Below are 24463 nucleotides of genomic sequence, written 5' to 3'. Positions count from 1 at the left end.
ATTTAGGATTCTACAAAGATTACCTGTGCAACACATTTTACTCTGAAAAATATTGTGGCAATAGACACAGGACCATGACATCAATATTCCTGAACAAAATCCCAGGTTCAAAGAAGAATTGAACATACAATTAAATGCTCAGACAAGAGTCAAGAATTATGATTATACCTACTTGGAAACAATGAACTCTAAGATATGATATATTCATTGAGTGCTAAGTGCTCAGTCATGTCTGATTCTTTGCAACCCCATGGACTGTAGTCCATGAGGCTCCTCTGTCCATGGGATTTCCCAGGCAAGAATACTGGAATGGGTTGCCATTTCCTTCTCCAAGGGATCTTACTAACCTAGGGGTCAAATCCATACCTCCTGCATTGGCAGGTAGTTTTTTTTTTTTTTTTTTTTTTTTTTTTACCAGTGAGCCACCAGGGAACCTATATGCACTGAACTAACAGTTAATTGTCACAATGTGTTACCAACTTTTAATATACAGTTTTGAAAAATATAGAGTAGAAATAAGAGTGTTCCTCTTTCCATCATCATTAGTGACATGTTTGTGAATTTTTTGCTTCTTGCCACTGCAATTCCAGGCTTTGCTATACTGAAGATTCTGATTGCCAGAAGAACACCATTAATAAGAAATGCACTATGATTTCCACTGAGCCAAACCTTTGCCAACTGCTTGACAAAATTGGGATTTTCATGTTAATAGATAAGCAGCCCTAAGAAGGGGACCCACTGCATTACCTAGAATAGGTGACATAGTTAACATGAGGAGCTAACTAATGTTAATAAGTTCAGTCTCTAGGTCATGTCTGATTCCTTGCGATCCCATGGAGTAAGGCATTCCAGGTTTCCCTGTCCATCACCAACTGCCAGAGTTTGCTCAAACACATGTTAATAATGCAGACTGCAAAAACATACCAAAGTAAGACATAGAAGAGGAAAACCTATAAGAAGTTAATTACTGATCAGGTTACCACTATAGGAACCGAGCCTTGATGTTCCTAGAAGCCTTTGATGAGCCACATATCCCAGTACCGTGTTGTTTTGATTCCTATAGCTTTGTAACATAAGAAAGGGGAGGGAAATTTATTGAAAGAAATAATGGCAGAAAATGTCCCAAATATGAGGAGGAAAATGAACATTCATTTCCATTATACCTAAAGAACCCAAATAAGCTGAACACCAAGAGATCTTCACTAACACATATTATAATCAAATTGTCAAAAGTTAAAGACAGAGGGAATTTTGAGAATGGCAAGAGAAAAGATACTTAAGACATTAAAGGGAATTCTTATAATTCTATCTGCAGATTCCTCTGCAGAAACTTTGCAGACCAGGAAATAGTGAGACAATCTATTCAAAATACCTGAGAGAGAAAAGCTTCCAGTCAAGCTGAGGACCTTATCCCTGACCATCTTGCTGAATGTCACTCCACTCCATATTTATGTATTTGTTCAGCCTCAGCATACATGCAAGTCAGTTTTAGAATTATTAATATATACTCCCTGAGAAACAACTTTACCAACTATAGTACAATGCTAATGTATAATTAATTTTATCTTTAATTTAAACTTTCAGGTTAAAATTGGAATGCTCCAGTGATGTAGGGAGGTTCCTTTTCCCCCTTCCTCCTTCAGTGCAGTTATGTCATACATTTCTAATACAGTTAGAGCTGTTTTTCAGATTCTGAATTCTAGGAGGGATGCCCTTACAACCTGGTTGATGTTTTGCTTGTTTGCTTATTTGCTTATGTTTGCTACTAAAATTAAACACTTATTTACATGTCTAAGAGTTTTGAAAAATACATAAAGTCATTTATCCACCAGACTTGTAACATACAGAACAGTATGAGGGCCACTTTTAATGTAAAACAATCAGGACATAAAGAAAAGAATAGGGAAAAAATTTTAAATATATTTACATTTCCTCCCATGGATATCAAATGTTGTTATTGTACCATAGCTGCTTCAGATTTTTAAAAGTATATGTAATATCACTGATCCAGTTGAAACAAGTTTCATCTTACTTCCTAACTATATCTCTTATCTTCCATTCAAATAATACTCAGAATTTGGTGTTTATCACTTCCCTGGATGTTCTGAAACATTTAGTTAATAAATAAATGTCCATAATTATTTAAACCTGTGAAAATGTGATCATTTAAATTGTGTCATTTCATTTTAAACTTCCTTAATGTTCATATTTATAAAATTCAATTTTAATTGTTGGTAGTATGCCATTGTGTTAAAATATTATAATTTTTTTCATTTCCCCATTTATAAATACTTAGATTATCCTCTTATTTGAAAATATTTTAACAAATGACATTGTGCATGTAAAACTTTTACTGGAGTATACAGAAAACTGAGTTTGCTGAATGGTACAGAATCCCTACTTCCATTCTTTAAAAATGACCAGTTATAAATTACAGCAGAATCTCTGAGGACAGTCAGGGATGTAACACATATGAAATATCTAAAATATACTATAGGTATATTTGTTCAGGAAATAGAAGATTTGTTATGGAGAAAAAATGAAAGCATCTTCAAATATTTGAAGAACAAATATGTTGAAAGAGTCGATCTCTTCAACTACAGGTGGTAGAACCAGTTGAACATTATACCAACAGACTAAACTGTCTTGCAAAGTAGTGAGCTCCTTGTGACTGGAGAAAACCTTCCCAAAAGTTGGTGATTATTTATTAGACTGTATGATGTCTCTAATGATAGTCAGAAAGTTGGGGGTCAAAAAGATTACTCACTAGGAGTTTGAGTGATAAACAATATTTTGTTTTCTTATGTACCACTTGGTTGGTTGAAGTTCTTTTTCTTTCACTTTCTGGTAAAATTATTATGTAAAATATAACTATTGCCACTGCAGGATGACTTCACAGTTCTATAAAGGGTGATATTTCACTTCTCCAATGAGATCAGTTTCCTGGCATCCTGGTAACATAAAATGTCTTATCTTAGGATACTGCAATTATATGGTTGAAAGAAAGAGGAGCAGAGCCTGCACTACCTCAGCACAGAACTCGAGAGGCTTAGCACATTTCAGTGCAAAGACCAATTTAAAATCATGTCAAGAGTCTATTGAAAATGCATTTGACATGAAAATTCACAGGTTAAGGGAAGTTTAGAAGAGTCAGAGAAACAAGGACTGGGAGAGTTATTAGAACGTGTAAGTATCATAAGTGCATTTGGAACAGATTTGCTTGGAATAGAGAAACAAATAGTAAGCTGTTTTCTAGATGCAAAATTGACAACTAGAATTCAGCAAAAGAAAGTCACTGTTGTCTCAAACTGGAAACTGCATCTAGAAGAAGCAAATTCCTGTTCTTTTCTCTCTGCATATAACATAGACTCTCCTACTGCACTGGCTTTAGGGATAGCCCTGATAGAAATAAGGTTAAAAGTTGATGAATTGAGGGAAGTATAACTATTATCTATGCCTTCTTTGCTCCTTTTACACTTTCTATTCAAAGAATATTTAGACACTAGTAGCCTGGTGGGCTACTGTCTATGGGGTCACAAAGAATTGGACACGACTGAGTGACTTCACTTAAGTCTATATTTACTGCCTATCAAAATATTCCTGGAATGAAGACAGGAATTTCTGTTCTTTATTGCATCTTGCTTTTAATCTTATAGGAAAGTAAGTTTTGTAAGATACATTATGGACAAGAAGAATTATGCCTACTCATGTTCTCAGAGTTCTATTGATAAATTCTAGAGAAAGATATTAATGTAAGATTAATTCCCTAAGTATCAAACCACCTAAAAGCAGGAGGGAAAATTTATTTTATGATGGCTTTGCAATCTGAAAATAATTTTATACCTGAGATTTATTGGCAGTGAGAAAATATATAATTCATTAACTAAAATGCTGCTGGACTTTCTAAGGATTTTCTAAGAAATTTGAGCGATTTTTCTGAAATTCACATGTTCCCATTACATAATTGCCTCTACTTTTCTAATTTTAGAAATGAAAATAGTCATGGAGATTATCTAGTCTTATTTTCTAAGCTAATAAATGGAAGAAGATTATTTATCTATACTAATATGTGCCTATCTAAATTATTAAAAAAGAATGCAAAATATTATATTGACTTGGTCTGTAACACTCATGTTAATAGTAAAGTCAATGTGGAGAGGATAGTCTAGTTACCTCTTTTATTTTGAAAAGTAACTGACAATTATATTAGGAAGATGGATATTGTATGAAATTGGGATGTTTCAGGAAATTTTTTAGAGATAAGACAATCTGTACAATAGATAATGAGTGATAACACTTCCTTGTGTAACATTATAAAACCTTGGGCTTTCTTCTCTCTTCAACTCTCATCCCTGCCCTTGTCCCTCTCCCCAAACCTTCTCTCTGAGTGTCTATTATGTTCAGCATACATATCTCTCATCACTCATTACTACAATCTCCTAATGTCATATCCCCAATTAGTTTCTAATCATTGCAAAGGCTTCCCTTCTATCTGTATGCTGAAGGCAATAATGTTTCAGAGTGTAAATGGTTAGAGTGAAATCTTAGAAGACTTGTAGTCTCTATTTTGGCCTTTATGCAAAGGCTTCTGCAAAATTTTGTTTCACTTGCCAAATGTAGATACTACAAGGCATAGCACAAGGACGGAGCTGTGCTGCCCTAGACTCTTGATTCAGTCAGAAGAGCAGAGAAGGCAACTTTTCTCTACCTTCTTCTTGGATCTTCTTAGGTTCTGTGCCCATTTTATCTATTAACAATTGTCTGAATACCTGACCCTGAAGAGTAATTGATGCCTAAATTTCTTTGATGAAACCATCATGATTTTACCTTTACTTTTTTTTAACCATATATACTGTTTCCATTAGTGTAACCAGTTACTTTTTTTTGTTTTTTTTTTTTTACATTTAAGCAATTTTCTCTCTGGGGATATTTTCAAATGCCAGAGAATCATAGGCTATTATGGTTAAAAGAGAATAGTTCTCAACTGCCTCCTTTTTTCAAAGAGAAACTGAGTACCTGAAAGGTTGTGTGATTTGCCTGAAGTTTGGTAAGATAGTGGAAAAGAAGTAGAAAAGATTTTATCCTAGGCTAATGCTCTGTCTATATCATATGATACCTTTGGACATCTTTTCTTGATGTGCCTTTCAGGCTATTTTAAAGCCTATAATTTAGAATGGTTTGCTTATTCAAGTCAAGAAAATATTAGTAGATATAAAATACATTTATAGCTACTAGTTATAGTTATTAGATATAAATAACTAATGAAAGTAAGAATCACCTGCTATGTACTTAACTGTGAAAAAAAAGTGTGCTGGAATGACTTTAACTTTCACTTTTACTTTCCTATATGTTGCCTGTGTTTGAGAATATTATCACTAATGTTTTCATGCATGTGTGCTCAGTCATGTCCAAGTCTTTGCAACCCTATGGACTATGGCCCTCCAGGCTCCTCTGTCTATGGGATTTTCCAGGCAAGAATACTGGAGTGGGTTGCCATTTCCTTCTCAGGGGATCTGCCTAATCCAGGGATCAAACTCACATCTCCTACACTGGCTGGCAGGTTCTTTACATCCTGAGTCATCGGGGAAGCTCCACTAATATTGTTAAACCTATTACACTGTTACAGGATGAAATGTCTGATTCAATTATATGAAGATCATACATATCTCTGAAGAGGGAAAAATTAATCTGTACTTTAAAATTAAGGAGAGTAAAAAAATAAATAAATAAAATAAAATTAAGGAGAGTAAGAAAAGAAGGAAGAAGTCTAAAATTTTTCTAAGCTTTATTTTGAGAAAATGATTAAATTTCCAGACAATTCAGGAACTTTACAGAATCTAAATTCCATGGCGATAACTATAATTGATTGTGCTTCCAAAAAAAAAAAAATTGAAGTGCATTTGACTAATATTTGTGACAAATTTTTTCTGATCAGAGGAAGAAGGCTTACATGAAAAAACTATATCTGGAATGTTTTGAGTTCCTTCTAGATATCAATGTTTTAACTATTTGATTAATTCCATTCATATCTCTGGAGGCTAAGTTGGAAGGTCACGTTTCCCAAGCATACGTCTCTGGAATGTTGGTCAGGAGTCAGTCTTCTTTATGTGACCTTTAGTGAAGCTTTTTTGATTTTAATTTCTAGAAGTCTCTACAAATTGCTGTGATTGCCAACATATTTCCTTATTTACCGCTATCATGAAGAAAAGCAATGTAGCAACATCTAGGCTAAATTCTGCGCAACATTTGAAAATTTATTTTCATCGCTTCTTTGCTTCTTTTTACTACCTCTTTTACCACTCTCAGATTCCTGAGAGCTCCAAGTGCTCCCCCAGCTACGAAGGGCTTCCAGCAGGATACAGCATCCAGCCCTGTCCCACATCTTTGGAGACAAGCCCATCCCAGATATAGGCACTGTGCTTCCTAACTTCTTTAGAAGTAAAGCTGTTTTATGGCTCATCATCTGAGGCCATGTCAGTTTTTCTTAGTAACTTGTGCCTGACAACTAAATCCTTTCCAAGACTTAATGACCATAGATAAAGATGTGTGCACACTCTTCATTTTATCTTGGATAAGAGGCAGCATTTTATTTGTGTCTTTTTGAGGACCATACAACACTGAGGGACCAAGAAAGGAGAAGAGCATGGAAAAAGTAGACAGTCAAGAAAGTTTCTGATATTCTTTCTAACTCTGACTTTGAGCTGGTAGAGTTTGTTGACATCTGTAAATTATACTCATGCCTACTTTATCTTACCTATCAGGCATAATATTTCAGCAATAAAAAGTATTGGAAAGAGGCTTTATCTCATAAGATTTAGGAAAAGGAGGAATCTGCAAGCCACCTAGCAAAAACTCCTATGATTGCATGAATTCACTCTAAAGTATTGAAAAAAAAAAAAAGAAGAAGAATTTACGTGAGCCCATTCAGTAGAGTAAACTTGTTCTTTGAAAAGTTAGATAACACCATCCTTGAACAGGCATTATTGTCAGAAAGAAAATACTCTGATATGAAATAATACATTATTAAGAATGCTCACATATGTGTGGTTTTTACACTTGATTAAAGATTTATCATTTATAAATTTTTTTCTTTTAGCAAATATTTTCCATGTCTCTTTCAGGATAACATTATTCTCAATGTTTTATTTCTGAGAATAATGAGCCCTGAACAGTTAAATGACTTGCTCAATGTCATACAGTTGCCTCATGACACAGTTGTGATCTTAACCTAGAATATTTTCCCAATAGATTTACATTTCCATTATCGTATAGTATTTTATTGGGTATAAAAATAGTGTCTTTTTATTAAGTGATAAAGCTATTCTTATTTCATTTAATAAAGAATGTACTGGAGACTGATAGAAAAAGAAAGACCATCACCTTTGAAAGGAGTAAGGATTATAACATTAGTAAAGAATTTTCAGGAGGGAAAGTTTTAAATCTAACTACTCTATCACCATCCTACGTAGCTCAGTGTTCTGGGAAAAATGGACAGTTAAATTATTATAAAACAAGTTTACTAAAAATAAGAATGGATTTATATTGCAAAAAACTTAGAGCTTTGTTTGCCCAAAATCTTCATCCTACATTCTTAAGAATGGAGGTATTGATTTAAGAGCTTTTCTGAGGTCAATGAGCTACTTTGTAACAGAAGAGGAAATAGATTTAATCTATATGTTTATCCTTCACAGTTTTTTCTACTCCTTTGGACCAAAGATGAGAAAGCTAAACTTTCTTCTTCATAAGAAAGCATAACTTTCTTATGTCCATAGCCCCCTATCATAAGAGAAAAAACTGAAAAGATGAAAATATTCATGTATTATGCAAATCTCAATGATTTATGACATAAAATATACGATCATCTTCCACTAATGCTGAATTGTGAAAGAAAGTTTCTGAAGAAGCCAATGCCCCAAACTATCTTACTAGCAGTGAGAAAAGAATTTTAACTGTTATAGCAGGAGGAGGTTTTTAGAACCCACAAGAGAAAGAGAAAGAAAGTCCCCTTTTTTCTGTACATCCTAAGAAGCCACTCAACTGAATCAAAATCAGACCATTACTAGCAATCCAAAAGCCCCTCCAATGTTTCCTCCTGTCCGTTTAATCCCATCAAAGAAAACTGCTATCCTAGCTTTAGATACTGTAGACTTGCTCGTCTGTCTTTACATTTCATTTAAGTAGAGTAAAAGAATGTTTACTCTTTTGTGTATAATGTCTTTTGCACATTAATTTTGTGAAAATGTATTTCCTTCTGGTAGCAGTTCACACATTTTTCTCTTTTTAAGAGTTCTTATTTTATTTAGTGAAGAAAAGATGACATTTTGTCTCTGTAGATAATAATAGTGGATTTCTGTGATATATAAACAACTTTTCAGATATTTATTTGCAACATTCTCTTGTAAATCTCATTTGCAAATTAGCTGACTTAACTTACTAAACTTAAGCAATTAATGAATCAATTGGTTGAAATTCTCTCCACCAACCTCCCAACTACCACCCTCCTCTTCTAGAAAACTTTTGGCTCAATATCCCATCCTGACTCTGTTCTCCTTTTGATTACTAGAGCACTGTCTCTATTTAGACACGTGTGAGGTCTAACAAGTACATTTGAATAGAAACTAGACTCTCTAACTGAACTGGAAAATTAAACCACAATTAATTCATTCACTGATTTCTATTTCTCTCCTATTCAAGTGACTGAAGAGAAGTCCTTTGCAAAGTCAATGAATGAGACAAATCATTCTCGGGTGACTGAATTTGTGTTGCTGGGTTTATCTAGTTCCCAGGAGCTCCAACCTTTCTTGTTTCTCATATTTTCACTGCTCTACCTAGCAATACTACTGGGAAACTTTCTCATCATCCTCACTGTGAGCTCAGATTCCCGCCTTCATACCCCTATGTACTTTCTGCTCGCAAACCTCTCTCTTATAGATATATGTGTTGCCTCCTTTGCTACCCCCAAAATGATTGCAGACTTTTTGGTTGAACGCAAGACTATTTCTTTTGAAGCCTGCCTGGCCCAGATTTTCTTTGTTCACCTATTTGCTGGTGGTGAGATGGTGCCCCTTGTATCCATGGCTTATGACCGTTACGTTGCTATATGTAAACCCCTCCACTACACGACAGTCATCAACTGGCGTGTGTGTATTACTCTGGTCCTCATTCCATGGTGTGTGGGTTTCATCCATACTACTAGCCAGCTGGCATTTACTGTTAACTTGCCTTTTTGTGGGCCTAATCAAGTGGATAGTTTTTTCTGTGACCTCCCTTTAGTGACCAAACTGGCCTGCACAGACACTTATGTTATCAGTTTACTAATAGTTGCAGACAGTGGCCTTCTTTCTTTGAGTTCCTTCCTCCTGTTGGTTGTATCTTACACTGTGATACTCATCACAGTTAGGAGCCGCTCCTCTGCTAGCACGGCCAAGGCCCACTCCACGTTGACTGCTCACATCACTGTGGTCACGCTCTTCTTTGGACCATGCATCTTCATCTACGTGTGGCCCTTCAGCGGTTATTCAATTGACAAAGTCCTTGCAGTGTTCTACACCATCTTTACTCCCATTTTAAACCCGGTGATCTATACTCTAAGGAATAAAGAAATGAAGGCAGCTATGTCAAAACTGAAGAGCCGGTATCTAAAGTCTGGCCGGGTTTCTGCAGTCATAAGAAATGTTCTTTTCCTAGAAACAAAGCAAATTTATAGAACTGTTATTACCACTGTAGCCTGTGGCTAGACATTTACAAATTGAATGTTTGTGATATTAAAGCAAATCATTTTGACCGATGAGGAGGACTGATTAACTTGAATTGAAGAGTAATGATGATAAAAAAGACATTGAATGGATTTTACTTATTTTTATACTTTCTTCCCCTAAATATGTGCTTTTATTCCTTTTTGTCTAATTCTATTTCCTACTTTTTATTTAACCTCTTTAAGATATAGCATTTGAAAACATTGAGAATGGAATTTATATTTAAGTGGCAATTAAACTGTATCTTTCCCTCTCAAAATAGTACTGCTCAGATGCCAATTTTGGAGTAATAAAAGGTACATAACACTTTATCATAGAGATAATAAATCTATTTACATATATAACATATGATATACTTAAGTAAGAATGCATTTCTCACTGTACTATGTAACTGACAGCATAAAGACAATTCTGATTGTCTATAGGGTGTAATGGAGAAGGAAATGGCAACCTACTTCAGAATTCTTGCCTGGAGAATACCAGGGATGGCGGAGCCTGTTGGGCTGCCTTCACAGAGAGTCAGACATGACTGACATGACGCAGCAGCAGCAATAAGGTATAAAATGGCCTGTTTATACAGCAGAAGGCATTTATATTCAACACTTTCACAAATCCTTGTTCAATGTTATTGCTTAATATGCATTATTTATGGAAAACAATTCAGAAGATAAATATGCCACTGTGTTCTGTATCTGGTTATCTTAATTTCTGTTTAATACTGATAAAATAATCTGGAGAATTTCGGAGATGAATTATAATTCTCTACCTCTTGTCTTCACAATGATGAGAGACTGACTCTAAGATAAAACACATCCCCCAGGTCTTCATGATTCCTGTATTTTCAGGTAGGAGTGAAAGTCACTCAGTCGTGTCCAACTCTTTGCAGCTGCATGGACTAGGCAGTCTTTGGAATTCTCTAGGCCAGAACACTGGAGTGGGTAGCCTTTTCCTTCCCCAGGGGACCTTTCCAACCCAGGGATTGAACCCAGGTTTTTCACATTGTAGGCAGATTCTTTATCAGCTGAGCTATAATGGAAGCCCAAGAATACTGGAATGGGTAGTCTTTCCCTTCTCCAGTGGATCTTCCTGATCCAGGAATCGAACCAGGGTGTCCTGCATTGCAGGTGGATTCTTTAAGCTATTAGGGAAACCCTTCAGGTAGGTAGGGTAGTTTTCAAATAGATACTTGGTAGAAACTGTCATATTTCTATGTGGACTTTTTCTTTAGTTAACATCTTATTTTTTATATTGCCTAATGCATGTCCAGAAAATGATAGAATCCTATTTCAAAGCCTTAGGAATAGTCATGAATTTATCCTTCTCCAATCACTTACAAAATCAATATTTTTTTAGGATTTCCTACTATATGCTATTTTTGTTTTTTTCTCTTGCACTGTATTCAAGACTTCTCCTATATTTCATACTGTGTTTGATTCTACTGTGTGTTATAACATTAATGGACTATTTTCTACTCTTACCCTTTAGAGTCTCCTAATGGGATCCTATATTTAGTATTACTGAAATAATTTCTTTTTTAAATTTTTGAGCCAAACAGTAGTAAGTAAATTTATTATGGACATAATAAAATAAAAAAATAAGTCAAATTTGCATGTGTGTAACTATATGTATTCAAACTCTTTGTAATAATAGAAAACTAAGAATTTTACATTGCTTTTGCACACTTTTCTACTTTTATGTAAAAAACAAATGACATATCTTTGCACTAATAGTACTAATTGCAACTGACCTGACACTGTATAACCAAAAACTGAATTTTGGTAACTGAATTTTTGGTAAGAATTTTGTCTTTTAAGCTTTAAAATACCTCCATAAGATATTCTTAAAGATGGAATAAAATAGCCTAAAATAAAGAATGTTTTATCCCACAAGGTTATCATTTAGATTTGAAAAAGAGATAAAGAGGTTTACCAACAAGCAAAAGCTAAGAGTTCATCACCACTAACCTTGCTGACTCATTGGAAAAGATCTTGATGCTGGGAAAGATTGAGGGCAAGAGGAGAAGCAGGTGACAGATGGTTGGATGGCATCACTGACTCAATAGACATGAGTTTGAGCAAACTCAGGGAGATAGTGAAGGACAGGGAAGTCTGGCATGCTGCCATTCATGGGGTTGCAAAGAGTTGGACACGACATAGTGACTGAACAACAACAACTAAGCAAAAAAAAAAAAAAAAAGGCCAGGAATAGACATAAGAATATTATGAAAGGAAAACCCTCATTGCTAATAACAAAAATATAGTTAAGGAAGTAGATCAATCACTTTTAAAGCTAATAAAAGGTTAAAAGACAAAAGTAGTAAAAGTATCTATAATCATAATAAGTAATTAAGGGATATATACATAATATAAAAATATGAAAAATATGATGTCAAAAACAAAACATAAATGTGAGGGAGTAAAAAGCAAGGTGCTTAGAATGCATTCAAACTTAAGAGATCATCAACTCAAAAATATACCTGTATAGAAAATACTGCTATATATGAACCTCATGGCAATCACAAACCCCACAAAATAATAGATACATACACAAAAAAGGAAAAGGAACCCAAACAAAACATTGAGACCATCATCCTATCACAAAAGAAGAGAAGAAGAAAGGAACCAAAAACCACTATAAAAACAACCCCCAAACAATTAACAAATGACAATAAATACATACCTATTAATAATTACTTTAAATGTATATGGACTAAATGCTTCAATTAAAAGACACAGAGTGGCTAAATGGATAAAAAAATAAGACTCATCTATATGCTGCCTAAGGAGACACAGTTCAGATCTACACACACACACAGTCAAAGTAAGGAGTTAACAAAGGTATTCCATGAAAATGGAAACAAAACAAAAACTGGAATAGCAAAATTTATATCAGAAAAACTTAGACCTTAAAACAAAGACTATAACAAGAGACAGAAAAGGACATTGCATAATGACAAAGGGAAAAATCCAAAAAGAAGATTTAACAATTATAAATATAGGCATCTAACCTGCCTGCTAATGCAAGAGACATAGTTGTGGGTTTGACCCCTGGGTCAGGAAGATCCCCTGGAGGAGGGCATGGCAACCCACTCCTTTTCTCTTGCCTGGAGAGTTCCATGGACAGAGGAGACTTGTGGGCTATAGTCCATAGGGTCACAAAGAGTTGGGCACCACTGAAGGGACTGAGCATGCACACATGCAAATACATAGGGCGAATATAAAGACAAAAAAAAAAAAAAAACACCTCAGTAATAGTAGGGGATCTTAACACCCCAGTTTTATCAATGAGGAAATCATTCTGACAGAAAACTAATAGGGAAACACCTGTTTTAAATGACATATTAGACAATTAGATTTAATAGATATACACAGAAAATTCCATCCAAAAGCAACAGAACATACATTCCTTTCAAGTGCACTTGGAATAGTCTCTAGGATAGATCACCTTTCTAGGCCACAAAACAAGTCTCTACAAATTCAAGAATGTTGAATTCATATCAACTGTCTTTTCTGACCTGATCCATGAGATTACAAGGGGAAAAAAAGCTTCAAAAACCACACACATGGAATTTAAACAACACACTACTAAACAATCAAGGGGGTCATTGCAAAAATAAAAGAGCACTCTAAAAAAAACTTGGAGGAAAATGAAAATGGAAACGTATTAATCAAAATCTATGGAACCTGTGATGACATAGAGGGGTGGGAGAGAGATTCAAGAGAGAGAGGATTTGTGTATACTTATTGCTGATTCACTTTTTTGTACAGAAAAAAGTAATACAACATTATAAGCAATTATACACCAATAATAAAATAAGTAAATAAGCTAGATACAAAATCAAAAAAACATTTATGGGATGTAGGATGAATGATTCTAAAGAGAAATGTTTATAGTGGTACAAGAATACCTAACAAAAGAAGAAAAATATCAATCAATCCTTACAAGTAAAGTAACTGGAAAACAAAAACAAACAAAATGCAAAGTTAGTTGAAGGAAGAAGACAATAAATGACAGAATGGGAAAAAATAATGAAATAGCGACTGAAAACAAAAGTAGAAAGATCAATAAAGGTAAAAACTGCTTGTTTGAAAAGAAAAACAAAAATTGATAAACAATTAGCCAGATTAATCAAGAGAAAAAGAGTAGTCACAAATAAAATCATAAATGAAAGCTAACCAATACCACTAAAAATACAAAGGATCGTAAGAGATGATTATGAATGATTATATGTCAATAAATTGGACAACCTAGAAGAAATGGATAAATTCCTATAAATGCACAATCTCCCAAGACTAAATCAGGAATAAATATAAACTATGAACAAATTGATTACCAGTAATAGAACTGAATCTGTAATTAAAAATATCTCAGCAAAATTTTAGGACTGGAGGGCTTCACAGGTGAATTCCACCCAAAGTTTAAGGAAGAGTTAGCACCTGTAATTCTCACAATACTTCAAAAAATTGAAGAGAAAAGAGCACTTCTTAACTCCTTATAGAAGGCCAGCATCAATTTCAGATACCAAAAATAGACAAACACTACAAAAAATTATAGCCAGTATAACAAACGCACACAAATGCAAAACTTCTCAACACAACATTAGCAAATTGAATTCAAGAACACATTGAAAGCATCATACATCATGATGAATTGAGATTTTTCCCAGAGACGTGAGGATGGTTTTCTATCCACCAATAAATGATTTACTACATTAGCAAATTGAAGAATATAAACCATATGATCATCTCAATACATACAGAAAAAGTTTTTGACAAAATTTAACAACCATTTATGAAAAAATCTCTCTGCAAAATGGATATAGGTGGAATATGCCTTAACATAATAAAGGCTGTATATTTCAAAGCCACAGCTCACATTATACTCAATTGTGGAAAGCTGAAATCAGGTCCTCCAAGATCAGGAACAAGATAAGAATGCCACTCCTGCCACTTGTATTCAGCATAGTATTGGAAGTCCTAATGACAGCAATCAGACAAGAAAAGAAATGAAAGGATTTCAAATAGGAAAGGAAGAATTAAAACTGTCACTGTTTGCAGATGACATAATACTATCTGTAGAAAATCCTAAAGTCTCCACCAAAAAGCTCTGGAACTAATAAATGAATTCAGTAAAGTTGCAAGACACACAGTACTATATAGAAACATATTGTGTTTCTATAAAATAATAAATCATTGGAAAGAGAAATTAAGAAAACAGTCTTATTTAAAATTGCACAAAAAAGAATAAGATACCTAGGAATAAATATAATTAAGGATGTTAAAAATGTGTATTCTGAAAACTATAAACCATTGATGAAAGAAACTGAAGACTATTATACAAAAACAAATAAAAAGATATATCATGCTTATGGACCAGAAGAATTAATATTGTTAAAATGATCATACTACCCAGGGAAATGTAAATGATGAGTCACTATGTAGTATTCCTGAACTAATATATTGTATGTAAACTATATACAAATTTTTAAAAATTTAGAAAAAGGAAAATGTAGATAAATTGAACTTCACCAAAATTAAAACTTCAGAGGACATTTTAAGAAAGTAATGAGACTAAAGAGTCTCTTGATGAAAGTGAAAGAGGAGAGTGAAAAAGTTGGTTTAAGGCTCAACATTCAGAAAACTAAGATCATGGCATCTGGTCCCATCACTTCATGGCAAAAAGATGGGGAAACAGTGGAAACAGTGGCTGACTATTTTTCTGGGCTCCAAAATCACTGTGGATGGTGATTGCAGTCATGAAATTAAAAGATGCTTGCTCCTTGGAAGGAAAGTTATGACCAACCTAGACAGCATATTAAAAAGCAGAGACATTACTTTGCCAACAAAGGGTCTGTCTAGTCAAGGCTATGGTTTTTCCAGTAGTCGTGTATGGATCTAAGAGTTGGACTATAAAGATAGCTGAGCACCGAAGAATTAATGCTTTTGAACTGTGGTGTTGGAGAAGACTCTTGAGAGTCTCTTGGACTGCAAGGAGATCCAACCAGTCCATCCTAAAGGAGTTCAGTCCTGGGTGTTCATTGGAAGGACTGATGTTGAAGCTGAAACTCCAATACTTGGGCCACCTGATGAGAAGATCTGACTCATGGGAAAAGACCCTGATGCTGGGAAAGACTGAGGGCAGGAGGAGAAGGGGACGACAGAGGATGAGATGGTTGGATGACATCACCGACACAATGGATATGGGTTTGGGTAGACTCTGGGAGTTGGTGATGGACAGGGAGGCCTGGTGTGCTGCGGTTCATGGGGTCGCAAAGAGTCGGACATGACTGAGAGACTGAACTGAACTGAACTGAATGAGAGTCTATAGATTCGAAGAAAATATTTGTGAATCATATGTATGATAAAGGTCTTATATCTAAAACATTAACAACTTATATCACTTAACAATAAAAAGATAATAAAATTTTTAAATGATCAAAAGATTTGAGTATATGTTTTTCCAACCAAGATTTACAAAGGGCCAATAAGTACATGAAAAGATGATCAACACCATTAGCAATTAGGGAAAATGCTAATAAAAACCACAATAAGATATCACTTCATACCACCTAGCATGGCTAAAGTAAACAGGAAAAAATAACAAGTGTTGGTGAGGATATGCAGAAATTTGAAATCCAAAGTACATACATTGCTAGTGTGATAGAAAAACTGTGCAGCCTTTTGAGAAAACAGTCTGACAATTTTTCAAAATATTAAATATAGAGCTAACATAACACAGGGGATATCCTCTCTCAGGGATATACATTATGGAAGTGAAAATATGTTCTTATGAAAACTTACTAATAACTATTACTATTCTTATACTTACTATTATTTTACTATATATTACTATTCTTATTACTTACTAATAACTAATAACTATTCACAACAGCATTATTCATGATAGCCACAAAATGGAAACAACTCAAATATTCATTAACTATTGAATGAATAAACTAAAGTGGTATATCTATACAATAGGATGCTATACAGCTATAAAAAGGAATCAAGTAATGGTACATGCTACAACACATATAAACATTGTGGTAAAGGGAAAAAAAAGGTCACAAAAGGCAAGATATCATATGATTCCATTAGTACTGCATCCAGAATAGACAAATACACAGAAATGGAAAGTGGATGTCAGGACTAGAGAGAAGGGAGAGTGGGGAGTGACTGTTACTGGGTCCAAGGTTTCTTTACGGGATGAAAAAAATTCTGCTTGGGAGTAGGACACACTAGTGTCCTTGAGACAGTTAACGGAGCAAATCTAACACAATCTGTCATTGCAGTACCTGGGAGTCACTAGCCATTAATTTGAACCAATAGCAGGCAAAAATGGCATGTTAGAAAAAGGCAATGCATGGTTAGCCTAAATAGAACACTTTCAAAAACAATTTATATATACAGTTTATACAGTTTATATATAGTGGACAAAAATTAATGGCAACAATCTAGAGATAAATACTAAAGAATATTTTCACTAAGTCTTGTTGAGAAACTGGGAATAAATATAATAAGTCAATTTTCATTAGAAAGTGAATACAGCTTGTCATATTTTAATAGACACAATGACATTTAAATGTTTTATAAATTTAGCATGTATAATAACTATTGACTCACTTGGAAAATTTTGTAATAATTTTAGAATAGGATAGATTGTATGTGTATGTGTGTGATACTGGTAGCAAAATATTAACTAGCATTCAATCAGAATGCTAACAAGTTGACCATTAGCTTATTTTTCTGATTATTTTTATTTGCCTGAAAAATTTTACTATTAATGCAAATTTTTCTCTAATAAAAGAACAAATAAACATAGCTTTATTAACATTTTATTACATTGAATTAGTTCTTCCTCCTCCTGAAAGTTATTTTTCTACTTCAGTTAATACAGTTGAATATTAATACTTTATTCATTTTCCAAATATTATTTCAGTTGTCAATGCAAGTTCTTCAAAGATTTCTTCCAGGCCTTTGGTTAAATATTACAGTCCTAAGTAATTTTATTAGATTTGCCTTCACCTCTTTATTCTAGAGATATACTATAGATCAAGTGGTTGAATAATGGAGTTAACATGGAATAAAACCGAGTCAAACTTTTCTGGGTCTCTTAGATTCCCTGCTCTTGGCCTCACTTATACAATCACAATAGAGCCAGAGAATAGGGACGGCACAGTCAGATAGGAGACACACGTAGAGAAAGCCTTAAACCACCTATCTGCTGAGAGGCCCCTAAGCCCAGCTCTGATCACCAGGGTATAGGAGCTGAAGAGTAAGGTAGAGAAAATGATGACTGAGTTACAGGTAGCACAGATGATCTCAGTGACAGGAGTTGGCATAAGGACAACTTAAGGAGATCTGGTTCACATAGGAAGTGATCAGTCTTATTGAGACAACAAGACTGGAGCTGAGAAATTAGGTAAATAGACAAGAGGAAGTACAAGAAGCAACACAGGCAGTAGCAGGCTCCCATATTGATATAGCATTGTACCGTCATGACAGTGGGGAAGGGTAGGGGCCTGCAGAGGCAAGGTACCTGTCAAAGTCCATGGCAGACAAGAAGGTCTCGGGGGTGCCCGTGGAGAATAAGTAGAACTTCAGGAAGCAGCCAGAGAAAGAGATGCTGTTGGTCTCAGAGAGGATAGTGAGCATATTGGACACAGAAGTGACATACCACATACCACAGAGTTTAGGTTTCTAATTGAATTTTACAAGTTTCTTTTCACAACTGGAAGCATTTTAATTGTAAAATTCCCAAGAGCTGTATAACTTACATGATATTTTCTAGCCATGCCTCCAAATAAGTACTAAGTTCTTTTTAGAGTGGTGGCTCAGATGGTAAAGAATCTGCCTGCAATGCGGGAGACCCAGGTTCAATCCCTGGGTCAGGAAGATTCTCTGGAGGAGGGTATGGTAACCCACTCCAGTATTCTTGCCTGGAGAATCCCGTGGAGAGAGGAGCCAGGTGGGCTAGAGTCCATGGGGTCACAAAGAGTTGGACACAACTGAGCGACTAGACTTTTTTTTCACTTTCAATCCTTTATCAGCAACATTCTGAAGGAAGATTTAAAGGATGAGTCTTTTTTTTTTTCCCCCCAGGAAAATACCCTTACTGGATTACTGGATTTACCTGGAGTCTAGTTGCTGAGGAATTTAGTGTGTTTCCCCTGTCTTCTTTTCTTTACCCCAAGGGATATCCTCATGTGAAAGAAGTGAATGGATAGTTGAATAGCCACTGTAATTCCTTCTTATCCTGCATTAATAAGCACATTTTTGCTGCAATTTGATTACCATCAAAATTGCCCTTATTATAACTCTTAACTATTTAGCCATAGTAAGTTTTTTTCTATACTATTTAATATTTGATATGTATTTAAAGAAAAGAACTTTATTGCCACACATTATTTATTTAATTATTATAGACATTTCATTAATTCTCTCTATTCCACAATTTGCCTATTTTGTTTTATATAAGTAATTTATTTCTCATTCTTTTTTCCTACCCTAAATAATGCTTGAAATGTCACTGAAAGGTACTATTTAATTATAAGTTATATAAATAATTTACTTTAAAATGATTAGATCAGGATTTTATAATCTCAGGGACATAATCAAATAGATTCCTTTTGAAAATGTGTGATAGAAAGCAATCTTTTCAGGAATATCAAGACGGCAAAACAAAAAATAAGTAAGTATGCTGTGACTCATATTGGCCCATAAACTTTGTGACAGATTTGGATATGCCATAAAATACTTGAGAAACTTTTATTTTAAAGTAGTTATTTGGAGTTTGTGTTTGATCTCTGGTCTTAACAAATACCTATTAAAATACAAAATTAATATAAAAGTTGGAAAAATCATCTATAACAAAAAATAAATATAAATAAGCATAGTAGTAGATTTTGTGACCTTCGATTAGGCAAAGATTTCTTAGATATGAAACCAGCATCACAAGTGATAAAGGTAAAAAGATAAGTTGGACTTCATTACAATTCAAAACTTCAAAGGACAATCATAAATGTAAAAATGTAACTCACAGATTGATAAAAGATATCTGCAAATTATTTATCTAATAAGTGACTTATATCCAGAGTATATGTAAAGAACTCTACTGTTGAGAATTAGAAAGATGAATAGGCTAATGTTTTAAAAATTATCAAGGATTTGAATATATTATTCCCCGTGAAGACATGCCAGTGGCCAATAAGCACACTGAAAGATAATCAGCGTCCTTATCATTAGGGAAATGCAAGTGAGCACCACAATAAGATACCTCTTCATATATACAAGGATAGCCAAAGGACAAAAAAAAGAAAGAGCAAACAGCAAGTGTTGGTGAGGATACAGAGAAAGTGAACCCCATACATTTCATACTATGCTGATATGATAGTAAAGATGGCATAGTCACTTCGGAAAATAGTCTGACAATTCCTCAAAATGTTAAATAGTTAACATATGACACAGCAATTCCTCTCCCTAGAGTAAACCCCCCAAAGTGAAAATGTATGTTCACACAAAAACTTGTACATGTATAATTCATAATAGACCAATGATGGAAACAACTCAAATGTCCATCAACTATTGAATAGATAAAATGTGGCATATCCATACTAAGAAATGCTATTCAGCCATAAAAAGGAATAAAGTACAGATAAACATGCCCAGCAAAAATGAATCTTGTACACATTATGTTAAGTGAAAGAAGTTGGTCACAAAAGGTCACACATATTGTATGATTCCATTTATATGAAATTTTGAGAATAAGCAAATCTATAGAACAGAAAGTAGATTAATTATTTCCAAGGACTGGAGAGAGGAAGGATGGGGGGAGTAATAACTAATGGATTCATGGTCTTTTTGTGGAATGAGGAAAATTCTGGCTGACAGTATGAGATGCTATTGTTCTTGACATAGTTAGCAAGCAAATCTAGTAATTTCTGTAATTGCAACAATACCTGAGGGTCACTGGCTGTTATCTCTAGCTTGTAGAATGCACAAATGATATATCAGGAAAAGGCAGTGTATGGTTTATTTTATAGAGAATTTATTTTAAAAATAATTATTAAATTAAACATATAATGGAGAAATAATGGCAACCATCTGGATCCAAATTCTGAGTATTTAAACTAAATCTTGATGAGGAAGTGGGAAGTACAATTATGATAAATGAACTTTTACAAAGAAGTTAATTAATTTTGTCATGTCTCTAATATTGACATAGAAATTAAAATTTAAATGTTGTTTTGTAAATTTAGCATGACTTTTGACTTACCAGAGAAATATTAGTAATAAATATTTGATTATTGTGTATACATGTGTAACTGATATGGTAACATCAAAATTTTGGCTAGTATTAAGTCTGAATGCCAGGAAGATGACTAATTATTTTTCTTTGATTATTTTTATTTGAATATGAAAAAATTTTATTATTAATATAAATTTTCTCAAACAGTAAAAAAATGGACAGATGGCCACAGTTAATTTGATAAACATTTAATTACATTTGACTGTGTTCTTCTCCCTCCCCCAAATGTATTTGTCTAATGTGGTTAATACAATTGAATGCTAATCTTTCAATCATTTATTTCACATATATTATTTCAGTTGCAAACACAAGTTCTTCAAAGATTTCTGCCAGGCCTCTGCCTAAATCTCACAGTCTTAAATAATTTCCTCAGAGCCTCCTTCATCTCTTTATTCCGGAGACTATAGATCAAAGGGTTGAACAGTGGAGTTAACACAGAATAAAACAAAGTCACATATTTCTGAATCCCGGCTGGATTGCCTGCCGTTGGGCTCACATATACAACCATAATAGAGCCATAGAACAGAGACACTACAGACAGATGGGAGCCACAGGTAGAGAAAGCCTTATGTCGGCCTTCTGCTGAGGGGACCCTAAACACAGCTCTGATCACCAGGGTGTAAGAGCTGGTAATGAAGAGTAAGGTGGAGAAAATGAGGACTGAATTGTAGATGGCACAGATGATCTCAGTGACAGGAGCTGGCACACAGGACAGCTTTATAAGGGGTCCTGGGTCACAGAGGAAGTGATCAATTTTATTGAGACAACAAAAGGGGAGTTGAGAGATTAGACATATAGGCAAGAGGAAGTACAAGAAGCCACACACCCAGCAGCAGGCTCCCATTCTGATGCAGCGTTGCACCGTCATGACACTGGGGTAGTGAAGGGGCCTGCAGATGGCAAGGTACCTGTCAAAGGCCATGGCAGACAAGAAGAGGGTCTCAGTGGTGCCCATGGAGAAGAAGAAGTAGAACTGGAGGAAGCAGCCAGAGAAGGAGATGGTGTTGGTCTCAGAGAGAAAGTTGGCTAGCATATTAGGGACAGTGGAGGTGATAAACCAGATCTCCAGGAAGGAAAAATTGGCCAGCAAGATGTACATTGGAGTTTGCAGTTGATGGTCGCACCTCACAGCACAGATAATGCACAGATTTCCAATGAGTGTCAGAATATATGTGCCAGAAAAAACTGAGAAACAGAGGATCCGAATTTCCCAAGTATAAGGGAAGCCTAAAAGGATGAATTTACTCACAGAGCTAGAGCAATTCTCTACATGGGTATACTTATTTGCCTTCAAAGCTGCAAAAGAATGACAGATTTCCATGTTAGAATTGGCCTTACGAAACATTACTCATTAGGGCAGATGACTTGCTTTGAGCCACATTACTTGGTGCTGTACTTAGTTGCATCCAACTCTTCGGTACCCCATGGACTGTAGCCCACCAGGCTCATCTGTCCATGGGATCCTCCAGTCTAGAATACTGGAGTGGGTTGCCATGCCCTCCTCCAGGAGAGTTCCCCAACCCAGGGATCAAACACAGATCTCCCACATTGCAGGCAGATTCTTTACTGTCTGAGCCACCAGGGAAGCTCAAGAATACTGGAGTGGGAAGCCTATCCCTTCTCCAGTGGATCTTCCTGACCCAGGAATTGAATCGTGGTCTCCTGCATTGCAGGCAAATTCTTTACCAGCTGAGCTACCTACCATATACAGAGATGTTACCATGATTTTCAAGTATTCATATTCCTATTTTGGATATAATAAAAACAAAGTGAACAAAGAGCTTTCCTAATTTTCTACAGCTAACAAAGTGTTGACAGTAAGTAAATATGTATAAGGACTTACCACTTTAAATAATACTGAAAAAAACACAGATTCTGCTCCCCCTCAAAAAACAAATAAAAACTCATCCAAGTTAACTCAGTGTTTGTGACATACAAAGACATTAAAGATAATGCTATTCAATATTCTTTGTTCTATTGGTGAGAAATATGTCAAGTTGAATTAAGGACAATATCAACAGATCTAACTCCTTTATACAACTTTAAATTTTTTTGAGTTAAGTTATGAGAAATACTCCTATATCTTTTTTCCTATATCTTTTTAAGAATAGATTATAAGTCAATATTAAAATGAAAATTTATGAGAGTTCACATTTCAATTCCTCCCTTCAGTAAAAACACACTCTCGAAAATACATGTTAAAGTCAAGTAAGTATCAATTATTAAAATATGTCATGTTTACTTATTATGCTCACAAAGAATGTCCTAAATATTGCAATCTCAAGTACAAATAAAATTCCTTGCCTGCTACTCCTTAAAAGTAACAGAAAGTACAGGGGATAGACTTTTCTGAAAGAAGGAGTCTCCATTCATTTTCTGGAATTTTCCCTGTTTAGGATCAGAACACCCTTATATAGAGCGGGAATAAAAAGGAGCATCTGGCAAGATCCTTTAAGAGTTTTAGCAAATGTTTGAAGTAACATTTTTTTATAGGCTCTCATATAAAATCTCGGCTATGATTCTGGAGAAATAGTATTTTTATAATTTGCATATTAAGTTATAAAACAAGAAGGGGTAGAAGAAAGAAATAAGGAAAGCTCAGACACATGTGAGCTTTATCTTACCTGAAGATACAAGGTGAATATCATAGAATTCTATATAGTTGAATGCCATTTTCCACATCTGAGTATACAGAAAAACCAAATACAACAGTTTTCTCATATCTCAGAAAAACCAGATATAGTAGTGTTCCATGAATTATTGTGGGAATTCATATGAATTGCTGAATAGGCTGTTAGGAACAACATTATGGGATTAAGGAGTCAGTCATGGGTACTCTTCAGGTTTGCCCTCTGTAGTTCTCCCTTTTTATATAAACTGTAAAGGCAAAGTGACAGTGGCAAAGAGAATCATGGTCTAGACAGAATCAAATGAAGAATTTAAATATCGTTTCCTTTGTAGTGCAAAAGCTTTTAAGTTTCATTAGGTCCCATTTGTTAAAGACAGCCCTCAGATTGGGAGAAAATAATAGCAAATGAAGAAACAGACAAAGGATTAATCTCAAAAATATACAAGCAACTCCTGAAGCTCAATTCCAGAAAAATAAATGACCCAATCAAAAAATGGGCCAAAGAACTAAACAGACATTTCTCCAAAGAAGACATACAGATGGATAACAAACACATGAAAAGATGCTCAACATCACTCATTATTAGAGAAATGCAAATCAAAACCACAATGAGGTACCATTACACGCCAGTCAGGATGGCTGCTATCCAAAAGTCTACAAGCAATAAATGCTGGAGAGGGTGTGGAGAAAAGGGAACCCTCTTACACTGTTGGTGGGAATGCAAACTAGTACAGCCGCTATGGAAAACAGTGTGGAGATTTCTTAAAAAACT

General features: G+C 34.7%; 2 protein-coding genes and 1 pseudogene across 2 annotated transcripts; 1 reads left to right on the top strand and 2 right to left on the bottom strand.

Annotated features, from left to right (window-relative positions):
* Positions 1-8684: 8684 nt before the first annotated feature.
* Positions 8685-9737, top strand: LOC133066877 (olfactory receptor 4K15). Its single transcript, XM_061158269.1, has one exon. It carries the CDS (start codon positions 8724-8726, stop codon positions 9735-9737), a length of 1014 nt encoding a protein of 337 aa, XP_061014252.1. The 5' UTR covers positions 8685-8723.
* Positions 9738-17783: 8046 nt separating this feature from the next.
* LOC133066876 (olfactory receptor 11H6-like) lies at positions 17784-18436 on the bottom strand (annotated as a pseudogene).
* A 2942-nt stretch (positions 18437-21378) lies between these two features.
* Positions 21379-22414, bottom strand: LOC133066875 (olfactory receptor 11H6-like). Its single transcript, XM_061158268.1, has 2 exons — positions 22401-22414; positions 21379-22315 (listed from the first exon to the last, which is right to left on the bottom strand). The coding sequence occupies exons 1-2, from the start codon at positions 22412-22414 to the stop codon at positions 21379-21381; spliced, it is 951 nt and encodes a 316-aa protein (XP_061014251.1).
* Positions 22415-24463: the final 2049 nt, after the last annotated feature.

The sequence above is a fragment of the Dama dama genome, chromosome 12 (assembly GCF_033118175.1).
Source record: "Dama dama isolate Ldn47 chromosome 12, ASM3311817v1, whole genome shotgun sequence".
Lineage (NCBI taxonomy): Eukaryota > Metazoa > Chordata > Mammalia > Artiodactyla > Cervidae > Dama > Dama dama.
This window is presented reverse-complemented; position numbering and strand designations above follow the sequence as displayed.